Raw genomic sequence first — 15,793 nt, forward strand, 5'->3', positions numbered from 1 at the left:
CAGCACCACTTGATGATATCACCTGAATGCTAACGTGCCGATAAGACACTGATAACTACGTAGTTCATGCTGGACCATATCACATCACTATGCCAACATTACATCACTGTAGTATGGAACTCGAAATTTTTAAGAACGAAGCTCTTTAGCACATCGTAATTTTTCCTGTCGGCATCTCAAAATATCAAGAAATTGCCAAGCGCACGCACGTAAGCATGGGCCTCGCAGCGATGGCTCGGCAGTTAACAAAACCAAGGAAATGGCTAGTGTTCGTGAGTGCGTGCCTCGCAATGACCAACCAGCTTCCCCTGCGCATGTTTGTGAATCAAGCATACCCACTTTGGGAGATTGGCCAAGACTGCGGCGACCACCAAGCAATTTAAAAAACCAAGACAATGCCCAGCGCTCGTGTGTGTGTGCCTCGTGGCGACCGCCCAGCGTCACCAGCGCACGTTTGCAAGCCAAGCATACCCATGTGGCAGATTGGCCGAGAATGGCAAAAACAAACAAACACTCCAGCGTTTAACACTTGCTCGGAACAAGAAAGACACGTCATAGCGTACGCCCCTCCAAAGTGATGCCCAATGACTACCACTTCCAAAAAATGAAGAAGGCTCACACTTATAGCAATTAACCATGATGGAGTAAAGGTCGTTGCAGCATATCTGAATGGAATACACTTCTGGAAACAGTTATTCAGGCCAGAAATTTTTCCGAAGCGCTCCATGAGAGCATTTGTCATTAGGTATGTGCCTTGTACGGTGTGCTATGCCTTCACCGATGTGGCTTGTACTTTTTTTATTTTTGTTTGTTTGTCTTCTTACTTGCAAAAAATTTTTGGTCCTTGTATAAATGTTTTGTGTATTGCCAGTTGCCCCTCTTGCTCGGGCCAGAAAATCTGGCTTGCAGATTTCGCGATAAATAAATAAATAGATAAGAAGCAAATCAGGTGTAATTGTGGACTTAAACCATCGCGATAGTCGCGAAAGTCGCGTACAGCTTTGCTACCTTCAAGTGTTATGCGTTAGTGTGAGCTTCCTGCATTTTTTTCAATATTTCTTCAATTTTTTTGGTTTTTTGGTCTTTCACGGCTGGAATGGAGCTGAGCGAGTTAAAAAAAGATTAGTCATTTCAAAACTAAACAAATCGGTATTTTGTCTTCATGGCCGCTTTGACAAGGTCGTTCACTGAACACCGAGAGGGCCCCCCGAGGAGAGTAGGGAGAGAACGGGCTCGAACAGGAGCTCCTCACCGGGGACATCTCCTCGACGGTGCGGTCCAGGCGGGGCTGTTCGCTCTCGGGCGCGTACACGAGGAAGGGGCGGGGGAGGCGGTAGAAGCCGATGTGGGTCTTGTGCACGAAGACGTGTCGGTCCCAGCGCTCGCGGGTGGTTGGCCGCAGGGCACTGTTGTACTGCAGCCACAGGTTGGCCGGACGCTTGCCGCCCGTGCGCTCCACCAGCGTCGCCAGCGTCGGACTCAGCTCCAGGGACTCCTGGTCCACCGAGTCCAGCTCCCGCTTGGGGTGCAGGCGCTTGAGCTGCTTCAGCACCGTGCCCACTCCCAGGATGGCCACCTGGAGAGGAGGAGGAAGAGGAGGGCAAGATGCAAGTCGTCGTCGTCGTCATCATCATAACGATCACCATCATTGCCGTCACTATCATCCTCATCGGCTGTCAGTTGTCTCCTCCTCTAGAGTTACGGCCTATCCCCGTTGTCCTGCTCCACCCTCAACAGCCAAATCCACTGTCCAGCAGCAAGCCGAAGGAATGTATAAACCATGCCATCACTATCACCGTCATCATCGTCATCATCTTTGGGTGTTAGCCGTCTCTGCCAGGACTAAAGCATTTCCTTGTGTCTTCGACCTACTGCGCCATCATCAGCCGAATCCACTCCCAAGGAGCAAGCAGAGAAGCCACATTTAAGCACTATCACCATCATCATCATTACGAGCAATTACATTTTCCCACCCAAACAATGGCTTCTCCCGGTGACTTCCGCAAACTCTGCTCTTACGATGCACCAACCAAATCCCCTGTTGGGGAGAAGGCAGTGGGGGCACACAAAGCACCAAGATGATTGTAGGGTTAACGCACTGACGCTACAGGGCGATGAGGCGCGCCGTAGTGGAGGGCTCCGGATTAATTTTGACCACCTGGGGATGTGTAACGTGCGCCGAAATCTCGGACACACGGGCGTTTTTGCTTTTCGCCTCCATCAGAAAAGCGGCCGCCGCGGCCGAGAATCGAACCCGCGACCTCAGCATCAGGATGAGCTGCTGGTCATTCACTACAGCACGAGGAGAGCCTCTCCCGCTACCCACCACACCTATGCACTGCCCATCTTGTCGTATCCATATCCACTCTGTTCCCCAACATTCTCATCTAATTGTTCTTTTGCACAGTTCTATGCCGCCCCCTCCTCAGTTCCCGTGCTATCTCTCGACACCCATTCTTTCACTTTTGTCGTCCACCTGTGTCTGCACTGGACACATAATAAAGCCCACGAATTTGAAAGTACATCTTACTGCCCTGGCTGCTGTGAGCCCGTAAGGCGCCCTCAGACCGCGCATCTAGAGCTCGATAGCCTCTGAGGCTGAACTGTGCTTCAGTGGTGAAACCTGCCGGCCTACAAAGTTTCAAATCATTCCGGCTGCCCTTTATTGAAGGCGTGTCCTGGTTCCTCAAGGAAGTGGCCATGTGGACAGCAAATAGAATGGCAGGCTACCTCAAAGTTGCATTTCATTTTTCTCCAAACGGGAAAGCGTGCTCTCAAACACTGGAACACTGTAAGCCCTAGACTGGTTTACAAAAAATCAGCGCATAAACAAAGCGAGAGACAAACACGACAAAAAAGAAAAGAAAAGTTCCAAGAAACAACTAAACAACCTATTGAAGTGCCACAACTCGCTTGATACATACCCAATGCAGGCTTCCATAGTTTGTGTTCCGACTTTCATAGTAAAAAGAGAAGGCAACAAAACACAGAAGATGCAAAGAAACTAACTTTTCAAAACCCATGCATTTATTTCTAGTGGTGAAGCTGAGTAAAATTCGCCTGCTTTTGTGAACCTATTTTTGACGCAGCTTTGGTGCAGCTATTTTGGTGCAGCTGTTGGTTATTTTTTTCATTTACCAACCAATTTTAATGAAACTGTACAGCATTATGGGGTTTCTTTGTGCTGATTTCAAATTTGCAATTAGATATTTTGCAAGTTGATTATTTTTTGTGATAAGTAACGATTAGTTTGCAATTAACAATTTACAATTACTAGTTTGCAATTAACAGTTGCAAACTAGCCACTCTATATAGAATGGCAATTACCCCGTCGCTAGGCAGGCAAATGACTAAGGAATACAATGAATACAATGTCTGATACCACACATTTAGGTATCAGAAGCAAAAAAATTTACAGCTGTACTTGCTCTGAGTGCCGAGATATCCGAGGGCAAAATGCTCGCTTCACATTGCAAGAAAAGTGCCATTTCACCATCGAGTTCTGCGCAAACTGAGCTGTAGAGTGAACTTTAAAATGCTATTTACAATAAAATAATGGTACCTTCTGATGAGAAAATTTGCAGACTGATAGAAAAATGGCCATAGATGCCGAAAATGCCTTTTTTTTTTCTTTTTCAGAAAACAATTTTTTGATCGTTTTTTTCGGCTCCAAAGACCCATCTGCCCCATTATCGACACTGCCGAGGTAAAGGAGTAGTGAGTCGGGTGGGTTGACGGGCAATTATGTCCTCCCTACTCGCCTTGCGTATGGTGAGGGTGTCGTGCACCAGGTGACGGACCAGCATGCGGACGGCCGGGGTGGGCAGGAGGGTGTCGTTGCGGATCAGCAGCTTCACCATCACCAGGGCCATGTGGTAGTGGCGCCAGTGGCTGCAAGACAAACAAAAAACAAACCAAGTTAATAAAGACAAACGGGAGGCCTGAATGTACTGAAGCAAGTTGCAGGCTACGGGTGTACCGGACTGAGAGGAGCTCTGCATCACAGTGAACTCTCCCTGCACAAAGATTACTTGCCTAGCATTATCACATAGCGTAACAGTCTCACCATTATTTCGTCTTCCGATAGAGGGAGCACTTTCATCTCAAGAGGCATTTTTAAAGGAGCCATGAAGAGAAAATACAACTTGGTTTAGTTTGAAAGAACTAGGATTCAGTATCTCACTCAGCTCCATTAGAGCCACTAAAGATGTTTTTTAACGAAAAAAAAAGCAAGAAGTATATAAAAACTTTCAAATTTTGCGCCACAGTGACGTGTTATGAGCAAGAATGACGTCATACGGGCCAACAATAAAATATAATTTTCAGTGCGTTAACTGCCCGTTAGCATTCAAGTGATGCGGTCAAATGGAACTAGAGGCCCCATTACAGTCGTCCAGTCATGTGTCGTCGCGACAGGTCAGTTAGGTGGCCGCGAATCGCACAAACAAGGTTCCGTGACGTCATAGAAAAGTTGCGGGAAATTGGCTAGGGGGTCGCGACTGCTTCACACGTTTTCCTTAATATCTCCGTTATTTTTTCGAAGATTGCGATGATATTGGTATCATTGTTATCGGGACTAAGCAGTCTTTCTAATAAACCCAACTTGTATTTTGTCTTCATGGCTCCTTTAAGTCTCCACTTTTTTTCCAGGAAGTTCCTTTGAGCTTGAGGTAAATGTTCCGCTATCCGACGTTTCAGTTACAAGCTACTTCTTCCAAGACATTCCATTTCACTATTCACACACGCCACTAAATGAAACTGTTCTAGGTAACTGTCGATCGTGTCTTCTTCATAACAATGCTGTCAGGGCAGTATAAATGAGACAACTGAAACAGCTTCCTGCCGTTACAAGCAGCAAACATTTATAAAGGAAGGAACGATAAAAGGACAAGAAAGAAAGACAAGTTGTCATCATTAAACACGAGTGCCCAATTGCAAGGAAGCTCAGTCAAGAGCATTCACAAGGGCAAAGGAAAGCGCACTCACAGGCTGCCGCTCTCCACTTGGTTCACGAGCCTACATACAAGGCCCTCGTACTCCCTGAAAACAGCAAACAGTTTCCATCACACAACCATCACGATGCCAACTTACAAAGAACTCTGTGCTCATTAAGAACAAGTAAACTTAAAGACGACTTTATGATTACAAAAGCCCGCGATAAGGAACAAAACAAGAAGCCTACAAGTCCGCATTTTAGTTCATTATTTCTTGACATCCAGTAAAAGACAATGGCTTCGCAGCAAAACTGAAAAGTGGGCACTGCTGGGACAGGATATTAAGGTCAACACACACCAACAGCAACAAATAACCAATTAGAAGCTGGTCTATCCTCGCCAGTTTTGATGGTTTAAGTTGTGAAGTTTACAAGCTTGAAAGGCAACCAGTTGCTTTTAGCATGACATCACTTTGCAGAAGTGCAACGCATAACATGCTCGGCCTTTTTTTCGCAGTTTAAGGACCCCAACACTCACTTGAGCGCAGACTTGTTGCAGTTCTGCTCGGCTTCGACGGCTGCAGACACCTCGTCAGCCGCCACAGCAGGCGTGAGTCGTTGGGCTTTTTCGATGCAAGATGCAGGTACCTGTGTTGCAAGACAAGGAAAAGGAGAAATCTTGTAACCCCACCTGGTGCTCCACAGCGCATGACCGAAGGTTCTTCGTTTTCAAGGAGCAGCAGCAGAGTTGCCACGAAGTTCTGAAGATGCCCAGCTTCCTTGGTTTCTTTATGGCACTTCAAAGTGATTCTTGTAATCCTCTTTATTGCAACTTCAACACCAGCCGAACATCAGGGAGCCAAAAGCCGTGCCTTGGGGGGGCACACCATCCCCCTCGTCACTGTCGCTGTGAGCTGGATGGACTTTGCTAACATCTTACTGAGTATGCGTCACTCTTCTCCTCAGCAATACTTTATTGACCTCCACAGAAATAAACTAAAACCTCATAGAATAAGACGAAACTGCAGTTAAGTCTCATCCTGAAAGTGGCTGTAACAAGTTAATAAATCTAACAAATAGCACTTCCACTCGTGAACACCGGTAAACTATCTGTTGCACTGCTAAGAAAGATGACAATGTGCTGCAGCAGCCTTCAATAAATAGGAACGATGATGGCACATTGTCTGGAAGATGAGTGTGCTCTATCTTGCAGTGGTGCAATGCGCCATCATCAATCCTATTTACTGAAGGCTGCTGAAGCACATTGTCATCTTCCTTATAAGTGCAACAGATAGTCCACCGGTGTTCGCCACGTGGAAGTTAATCGCAACTCCCCTTTGACTATTGGGAGTAGTGTTACCTGCCCCTACAACTGCTGTAACTACCGTATTTACTCAAGTCTAACGCGCACCTTTTTTCCGGAAAAATAGGTCCCAAAATCACATGCGCGTTACAATCGAGTACGACTCAAAAGTGAGGCGCCGTATCGCCATTGACGTTTCAAGATGGCCGCTTGACTACTGAACGCGCAGCCAGCGCTTCCTGCGTAGTCTTTTTTCAGGTTCCTCTGCTCCTTCCGCCATGAAAATTCCCACTGCAAAGACACGGCGGGTTCACCACAATGCTGCGTTCAAGAAGAAAGTAATCTTGTGCGCGGAAAGCGATAAAAATTGGGCTGCGTCACGTGCGTTCCGTGTTCCGAGCACTTGCGTGCGGGACTGTCGTAAACAGAAAGAGAAAACTTTCGCAAGCAAGGCGACACGGAAAGCGTTCAGTGGACCAAAGAGGGGCCCATATCCCTAAATTGAAGACCGCTGGCAAAGTACGTGCAGCAGCGGCGAGCGGCTCAGAGACCCGTAACGACAGGGCTGTTGGGACGGTGCTGCCCCGAGTCGCCAGCAAATTTCATTTCGTACCACCTTTGGAACAAACCTTGCTTGTTCCAAGTGAGAAAAAATTGTGTTTTTGTATAAAATAATGAAAGTATAGTGGGTGTTACATTCAAGGGCGCAGCGTTTTTCCTTCTTCGGTCCACGAAAAGCGGGTGCGCAATACAATCGAGGGAGCGTTAGATTCAAGTAAATACGGTATGTTTTGGCACACCTCCAACACCCGCACAACAGCAACGAACCAAAAGCCATGCCTTGGGAAATCCCCCTCACCGTGAGTGCAAGCTGGATGGTCTCGAGGTGCTTCTGCAGCGTCTCAAGGATGTGCTCCAGGAGGCCGATGATGGAGGGCTTCTCCGAGTGCCTCGCCCCGACCAGCGCGGGCCAGAGGTTGCCCAGGAAGGGCCAGTCGCAGAGGACGAGCAGGGTGCGCTGCTTGTTGCCCAGCAGCGTGTAGAGGGCGCCCTTGAACTGCTCGTGCGTCACGTCGGCTCGTGCCGGCGTCAGCAGCTGCACCAAGTCTTCGAGGAGGAAGGCGTGCGAGCCGGGAAAGCTGTGCACCGACTTGCCCAGGGCCTCCTGGGCCTGGATGCGCACCTGCCAGGGAAGGGAACGCGCACACGCACGCGTCTCATCAGGAGGCTCACTGTTCACTGGATTAGTTGCAGCACACATCGGAACTTCAGAAGATTTAGAGAGTAAAGTCTCTTGATTGCTTGTTTTTAGAGCTTTGGCCGTTTCTTTTGGTCCGTGTCTTCAATCTAAATGTCAGATTTAGGGAGTAGTACTACAGTCGAACACGGATATAATGAGACCCAAGGGGATCACAAAAGTGTTTGATATATCAATAATTCGAACTATAAAATACGCCCGTAAGCTTATCCGAAACTCCACACATCATTGAGAGGTTTTCAAAGTCTTGACAAGCGGTAGTGTACCAATTTGTTCCTCACAGCGTGGAAAATTTGAACCTTTGCCTTTATGACAGTTTATGTGCAGTACCGCGCTCAAATATGCTACGAGAAATTCGACCAACATTGTTTCACCGGCCTGTGTGCGTCGAATAATGTCCGCTTTCGTCGATAAATCCAAACTATTCCCTTTTTCCGTGACCATGGCTCCAAAACGTGTGCCGCAAACAAACAAACATGCACCACGCCACATAGGTCCCCCTGTGCGAGCCACCAGTGATAACCGCTCAAGCACTCAGAAAAAATGCCAGAAACCAAGCACTTCCGATCAGTTTCTCCTCCTTCTTTATCGCCTTTTGCATTCAATCACCCCCCGCGTTCTCGCTGCCATGCAGCTGCCCCCCATGCTGGCGTGCGAGCAGGATGCTTTAAAGGGGCCCTGAAACGGGTTTCACTGATATATGCGTGTTCACATTTTCAGGTAAACCAATCTCCTAGTAATCACCTCCTTCAAGAATTTCGTTAAAGCGACAAGTATTACCGGAGTTATTGCAAATTGAAACCTTGCATTTTCGCCTGCGCCATGATTTTCCCTCGTTTCATCCACCTCCTCACACCGCGCGAGCGTGACTGCCCACACGCCTCGCTTCTCAGTGACGTCTGCAAGAATATCCGGTGGCGCCCGTCGTCTGCTTTCGAGATATTCTCCGCCCTAACATCGCTTTAGGACAAGGTCGTCTGACTTCTGCGTTCCGGTTGGGCCATTTTTTTATCATTTTGCTTATGAATCCTGCACTCTGCTCATGGCTCAAAATGGGGCGGAACTTTTATGCCTCCACATCACGCTGAAAGATCACGCAAAAAGTGAATAACCCTGTCACTGCGCGTTCGCGGCGACGACATATGGTACATGTGGGAGTGTAATATATCCAAGTGAATGACTAAAGAATCACCTAAAAATTTGAGTGAGCACGTTTGTGCGATCTGACCTGACGTCAGTTTATATATAGCTTGATTGGTCGCTTGTTCGTGCCAGTGTCGCGCTTGGTTGTGTTGTGCCAACGCCATTCACGCGCGTACGCAGGCAATTGGAGAATTCGATTCCCTTATTCCGATCAGTTGTAAACATTTACAACCGTAACAAAAAGCAGCCAAAGAGTTGCACAGTACGGCAAAGAGACTTTTAGAGTGCGTCGTGCCTTTCATTTCCCCCTTCCCCCTACCCTACTTTCCAGGAAACCACTACACTACCCTGTATTTATCAACTATTAGACAACTACACCATAATAGATATTACGAGCGGTCTTAAAAGAGTAGTGTGAGTTTTCGGGCCATGCACCTCTTTGTTTGAGCCAAAGAGGCATGATTTTTCCAAACCAACACTCACACAAATTCCTCACTTCTATGCTTGCACCAAACATGGGCATATGATTGCCCAGTACTCTCATGTGCTAAGAAATGTCCATTTCTCACCTCACCTTTATCAATAAAGAAGTGGAATGCACAACCTGCTAGCATCGTCATCTGATCGACTGTGCTTCCAATTTGCCTTACTACACCTCCCAGAAGCTGATAATCATTGTAGCCACTCCTCATGTGAAACATGCTCACAGACCGCCTCTGCTAATTTTTTCGGAATATCATGCTACGATGACTCGATCTAATGGCCCCCTAACACGCTGTTAGATTTTTGTTGCCCCTCAATGAAATCCCCTCTATCCGCTTGAGGTATGTATATAAGTAGACAAACGCCTCGCACCCTTGCAACAAACAAACCAGCCCAAGTTCACAGTCGATGCCTGTAGCTCACCTCACTGTAATGGCTGGTTGACAGGCGCAACAGGTCGCTCATCAAGCTCCGATGCATCTCGGTGAACCAGCTCAGGTTGCGGCTCAAAACACGCATCTGAAACAACAACAAAAACAACACTGGCAGATCCGAGAGACGACAACGCCTCGTAAAATGGCCACTGCTTGTGCAGCCACGTTACAGTGCACTGAAGGTAAGGTGTGTCGTGCGGGGGAAAAACCAATGGAGGGAGCGAGGGTCCCTTCTGCGATGCAAAAAATGTATGGAGCAGCAGGCACTCCCCAGAGAACTCCTGTTGCAGCGAGCACCACCTACAAGTTTTTAAATCAAGCTTGACGGGTTTTATGAAACTTTATATTAGGAAATAAAACAAAGACTACCATAATTGACCGACAAGGATTAATTTAACAAACAAGTTACAACGCTTCTAAAACCAACTTGTAGGCAGCGGCCACTAAGGTCGCTGCTTACAACAGGAGTTCCTCCGCAGAAATTTTCATCGCAAAAGGGACCCCCTAATCGGCCCCGAACGACACACCCTTCTCTTCTAGTAGACTGTAGCCACGTCGAGGCAGAGAACAGTAACATCAAAATCTGCTGCTGAAACAAAACGTAGCTACCCAAAAATGTCGCTAAGAACTCCCGACTTTTGTGAGCTTCTGAATTTATCTCAAAGCGATTTCCGTAACATCAAAAGGCATTTTCTAATGTCTAGGCTGCCACCTTGCTGCATGCACTGCCTTCAGCTTGTAAAGTAAAGCCCTTACAACCAACTACACCTTTAGGGACACTGCTCTTAAAATAGCTTCCTTTAATTTTCAAGTAAACTTTGTGAAACTTGTCAGTCTTCCTGCTTTTTTCCCACTGATTTCAAATATGCCATTATTTTTTGAGTAAGTAAATAAGTTACCAAGATAATTAGAGATGATTAGTCATTTTTGGAGGAACAATAGACAAGACAGTGTTAGCCGTATAACTGTAATCTTTACATTTTCCAATACTATGAACCCTAGTGAGTGCAATAAGAGAATCGGTTTTTCGGTGCACTGCTTGGAACTTATTTTACAGCTCATCAAACTTCGGTGGCACCAGTGGCAAGGAACCATTTCGAATGCCCATTTCAAACACCAAAGTTTAATGAGGCATTTGAAATTTCCAAGGCCATTCGACTGAAATGTACTTTCGAATGCTCGCATAGAACGGGTATTATTCGTAGATGCAAAGGCTGAACGCTGACGCTTTGAACTTGGTATTTTGAACACTGTGAAAGGGCTGAAAGGCTTCCAAGAACCCACCTCGTGTTGAAGCTGCGTTCGGTCCACCAACAGTGCACGGATGTGCTGCTTGTGCCTGGCCAACTGGAAGCGAATCAATGAACGCCACGCTGATCGACAAACCGTCGCACACTGAATGACAACAGGATTACCTAGACGGGGTGGGATAACAGCGCAAGCTATGTGTAGCGCAAGAACCTCGCTTTTTAATGCTTGAAAAAATTCTTAACGTTCACCAGGAAACTTGATTTCACATGCTGCAGCACTGTTGTTATTTGAAACGCAATTGTGTTAGGTCAAGGCAAAGCAACATGTATTTTACGAGTGCTTTCTATTTCCTTCGTATACTCTTTTCCTATGCCATTCCTGCAAAAATCCCCCAAAGGGATTGACACTATTGTAAAATCGAAATAAACAAATTATTAAGTAAATGCTGCGAAACTTGTCAGCCTTGCTGCTTTTTTCCCACTGATTTCAAATATGCCATTATTTTTTGAGTAAGTAAATATACCAAGATAATTAGAGATGATTAGCCACAAAACTGTAATCTTTATATCTTCCAATACTATGAGCACTGGTGAGTGAAGTAAGAGAATTGGTTTTTTGATGCCCTGCTCGGAACTAATTTCACAGCTCATAAAACCTTGGCGGCACCAGTGGCAAGGAACCATCTTGAATGGCCATTTCAAACACCAAAGTTTAATGAGCAGTGAAATTAGTTACAACTGGTGCATCAAAAAAACAGATTGTCTTATTGCACTCACCAGCGTTCATAGTACTGGAAAATATAAAGATTACCGTTTTATAGCTAACACTGCTTTGTCTATTGTTCCTCCAAAAATGACTAATTATCTGTAATTATCTCGGTAACTAATTGACTGACTCAAATAATAATGCCATATTCTAAATCAGTGGGGAAAAATAAGAGAAACTGTTTGAAGAGCCATGTCCCCCTTAAACAACCTTGGCATTTAGGCAAACCTCATTTCCATTCCTCATGCAGAAAAAAAAATCTGCATGCCTAGAGAAGAGAAATATTAGAACAGCATGTTTTGCTAGTGCAAACATTTTCTTCAACACAACTAGCAGCATGCCTTTCAAATCATGCCACATAGCGTGAACTTTTTTTCCCCAACATTTTTCACTTTCTGTACGAAGACGCTTTGTGATAAACAAAACGCAACGTCATCTAAATGTTACTCCTATCATCCTTTTTTTTTTTTTTGTGGCTCATTCCACCAACCTAAGTTTTGTATTGAAGTGTTTAGTAAGTCCCCAATTTTCTGCATCACAAGCCATCACAGGATATGTGCTTGTTATAAACCCTCACTATGACCTAAGGGGAAAACTTGGCTGGGGTCATATGACAATGAGACGTGGTGGGACAAAAGTAAATGTGAAAACTGAATTATTAAAGAGGCAAAGAAAACTTGCACTCATGCGCTTTACAGTATACACGTTCACTATTGCGTGTTTATATTGAACGATTGAACGAGGCTTCAGCAAGGGCCTTTTGTAAAAAATCTAGCTGTTTGGTTGCGATTATGTCTCTCACAAGACCAACAACACAGCTTGGATAGTATCAACCACACCGTAGAATGAGCAGTAAACCGCCTTTACAGTCTAATGTCTAATACCCCTGCTACACTGGGGTCTAAATGTCATTTGAACCAAATGTCATTTGGCTCAAATGCCAAGTTGTGCTGCTATACTAGGTTTTTAAATGCCATTTGGCTCAAATGACATTTGAGCCAAATGAGCACCGAGAGAGACATTTAAGATTTCAAATGCCATTTCCAGCACTCTCGGACGCAGCGTCTTCGATCGGCAATAAAAAATATCATACTTCCGTACGTAAAACAAACAAAATATTGTTGTTTGTGAAACTTTGTTCACTGTTTATTTACTTAAAATACGAAATCAACATATTTAATTTTCATACTCTCAAAACCAGTGGGTTAGTTGCAAAAAACACAAACAAAAACAACGCAAGACAGCCATATTTAGAGTCAAAACTGGTGTCTCTTCTAATTTGATATCATTTTACTGCCTCGGACTGCTCCTAAGTTTGATTGTTGTATTAGCGTACGAAAACGGAACGGGGCAACAACAGCGCCACTACAGCACAGCGAACAGTTGTGAAATCTTTCAAATGCCATCCAAATTGTAGTGTAGCACGGCGGATTCTGAATGGCATTTGAAGCAACCCATTTGAGTCAAATGACATTTGGTTCAAATGACATTTGGACCCCAGTGTAGCAGGGGTATAACTTTCATGTGCTGAACCAATGTCTATTCCACCAAACTCTCCCTTCCCACATACCCTGTTCTCCAGGCCTTTCTTGATGACGTGGAACCCTTTCCACCGAGTGTCGAAGTCGTCCTTGGGAATGCCCCAGTAGAAAATGAGCTCGTGGTAGATCTGTAACAAGACACAGTCAGTTCCGTGTACAGCAGGAGTTTCAGAAAGGACTGCAAGCAAGTTCCCCATACCTTAATGATGAGACAGAGGGACTTGATGTCATCCTCATGGGTCTGCAGCGTGTGGTCTGCAACAAAAAAGATGGTCGCTTTTTGGATGAACCACTAATTAAAAAAGTGAATGTAACCGCTAACGACTGATAACAAGGCAAAGTCCTTGGCCTTCTCTTCCGCGAACATAACCTGACTCGCACTGTTTCATGTGGCTCTGTGGAGGCAACCTTCCTCTCCTGCAGCGGCCATGAAGACAAAATGCAAGCTTGGACGTTAGAAAGACTGCTTTGCGTCGATAACCACGATACCAATCTTGTTGCAAACATTAGAGAAATAATGTAGCTATTAAAGGAAACAGAGGAAGCAGTGCAGACTACGCAGCCACTTTAAAGCAACTTTTTAATTATTATACAGAACACTGTCTGTGCAATTGGCAACCGCCAACCTAACCGGCCGCCAAGAAGCACAACTGGGAGATTGTAGGGGGGCGCCTCTGGCTCTGTTTGGTGTGTCACTTGAATGCTAACGTGCAGTTTGCACACTGATAGCTAACTGTACGCACAGTCTGCCTTTAGTGCTGGCTTCGATTGCATCATTCCTACACATATTACATAACTGTGGCATGAAATGTTAATGTTTTATACTTCTTGCATCTCCCCAGTTAAAAAAACTTTGTTCATGGCTGGAATGGAGATGGCTGAGTTTCCACAAGCTAGTTCTTTCAAAGTGAACAAAGTTATATTTCGTCTCCATGGCCCCTTTAATAAGAGTCCGAAATGAGTCAAGGCAAAGCCCTACTTACCCAAGACCTGTCGCAGCAAGGTGGCGATCACGTGACGAACGTTCTCCCCTGACCTGAAGTCCACGGCTGAAATATAGAACAGTGCCGTCAACGACAGCGTCACTGACATCACCCCATCACCAGCATCATCATCCATTAACAAAGTCCCCCTCTCTCTCCCCATGTGTTTCAAACCCTCATGCCTCCACTCTGTTCGCTGTCTCATTTGAGTTCTTGCTCAGTACTTCAGTATTCATTTCATCTCCTTTCCACCTGTGCTCCACTCAGAAGAACACGTGTCCAGACTAAAGCACACTTATTTCTCTCAGTTTGCGTTTATACTCAATTTAGGCTGACCACGTTCGAACCTGGAGCGTGACACCTATCATCTTTTCTTTTTATATGTTTGTGAGCTTACACAAGTTTGCTTTCACACAGCTCACTACAAAAGCACCCCCCACATCCCACCTACCATTGTACATCCGCATGCAGTGATACACACAAGTCCAGTGCATCTGAACAAAGACCTTCGTCCAAGTCACTGCTCTCACTCCTTGGCAGCCATATAAATGCGAGACAACACCCTTTGCACCATTTTTTTGAGGGCATGGTAGGCCTGGGAATTTCTTCTGAGAATGTTGCAAAGCCAATCATATATGTATATATTTTGCCATGCCAATTTCCCAATGTTTTTAAAGTGAAAGCTTTCTCCGTGGGACCAATGGTGTCCTGTCAGAAAACTAACGCATTTTCCGCATTGAGTGTTGGCTGACCAAGAAGCTGTGGTAAGATCCCCTCACATATGGCACATGTGTGAAATCGGGCTTCTATTGTGCAAAGGTTACTCGAAAATCGCGAAAAAGGAATGGTTCTAGATAGTACGCACATCAATCGTGAAGGAGTACCTTTATCTCAACAACCACGCATTGGTATACATTTGGATCGTTCGTAAATAAGTTTACTTAGTGCGTGAAAAATTGTAGCATGGTTTCATTATTAGTTTGCGATCCAGGCCTATGAAGGTTTGACGATCAATTGGACGCACTTTTAGCTTTTGTGCTTCTCTCGACTTCCTTTCGACAGGAATGGTATTTTTTTTTGTTTTGCCTTGTCTGTCTTTACGAAACAGAAGTGTGCTACAAAGACACCAGTGTCGAAAAAAAAAAAAAAAGAAGTTCTGTCTTGTCCGCAGTCCAAAACGTCTGTCATGGTCGAGGCCATTTCACTACACCAGCATTTGCACCGGCAACAACCCAAAAATCAAGAGAGTTTTCGAAGCGAGAGGCCACAACAAACGAGGTGCAATTCTCGAGAACTTACGTTGCACTCCCAGGAACACCTTGTATTCAAAGTGTGCAGGCACCTTTGATCCAACCCTGCGCACACGCAAAGCACCGCCATAATCTACAAATGCTCCCCGCACCCTATGCTGTGGAAACACACAAGAAACACAAGGCTTTGGGCAGCCTTTCTTTTTTTTCTTTCTTTTTTTCCTTTTTTCTTCTTTAATTACCTGCCTTCATCAGTAGTAACCTCTACTTCCTTACATTTATTGTTTTTAGCAGACCACAGTTCATCTCAACTGCTTCTCCAGTGCCTCACACGATACAGACTGCAGCACAAAAGCACAAGAGTGCAAGTTATATCAATAACTACAGAAAGCCGAGGTAAGAGAAACTGGTTGCACTTAAAATTTCAATCTAGCGAGTGATGGTGCACT

The 15,793-nt window shown here is 45.4% G+C and overlaps 1 protein-coding gene across 1 annotated transcript in view; it reads right to left on the bottom strand.

The window, feature by feature from the left end:
• LOC144149793 (proteasome activator complex subunit 4-like) overlaps nt 1-15,793 on the bottom strand; it is an 85,745-nt gene that overhangs the window by 32,591 nt on the left and 37,361 nt on the right. Inside the window, exons 19-29 of the mRNA XM_077681434.1 lie at nt 15,394-15,449; nt 14,095-14,160; nt 13,311-13,366; nt 13,141-13,239; nt 10,839-10,901; nt 9,544-9,639; nt 7,096-7,419; nt 5,472-5,581; nt 4,987-5,040; nt 3,762-3,891; nt 1,253-1,576 (exon numbers count right to left, since the gene is read on the bottom strand). Coding sequence (XP_077537560.1) covers nt 1,253-1,576; nt 3,762-3,891; nt 4,987-5,040; nt 5,472-5,581; nt 7,096-7,419; nt 9,544-9,639; nt 10,839-10,901; nt 13,141-13,239; nt 13,311-13,366; nt 14,095-14,160; nt 15,394-15,449 — 1,378 coding nt within the window. The remainder of the gene's footprint in view (nt 1-1,252; nt 1,577-3,761; nt 3,892-4,986; nt 5,041-5,471; nt 5,582-7,095; nt 7,420-9,543; nt 9,640-10,838; nt 10,902-13,140; nt 13,240-13,310; nt 13,367-14,094; nt 14,161-15,393; nt 15,450-15,793) is intronic.

The sequence above is a fragment of the Haemaphysalis longicornis genome, unplaced genomic scaffold, assembly GCF_048455015.1.
Source record: "Haemaphysalis longicornis isolate Haplotype H1 unplaced genomic scaffold, Haemaphysalis longicornis Haplotype H1 scaffold_8, whole genome shotgun sequence".
Taxonomy (NCBI): domain Eukaryota; kingdom Metazoa; phylum Arthropoda; class Arachnida; order Ixodida; family Ixodidae; genus Haemaphysalis; species Haemaphysalis longicornis.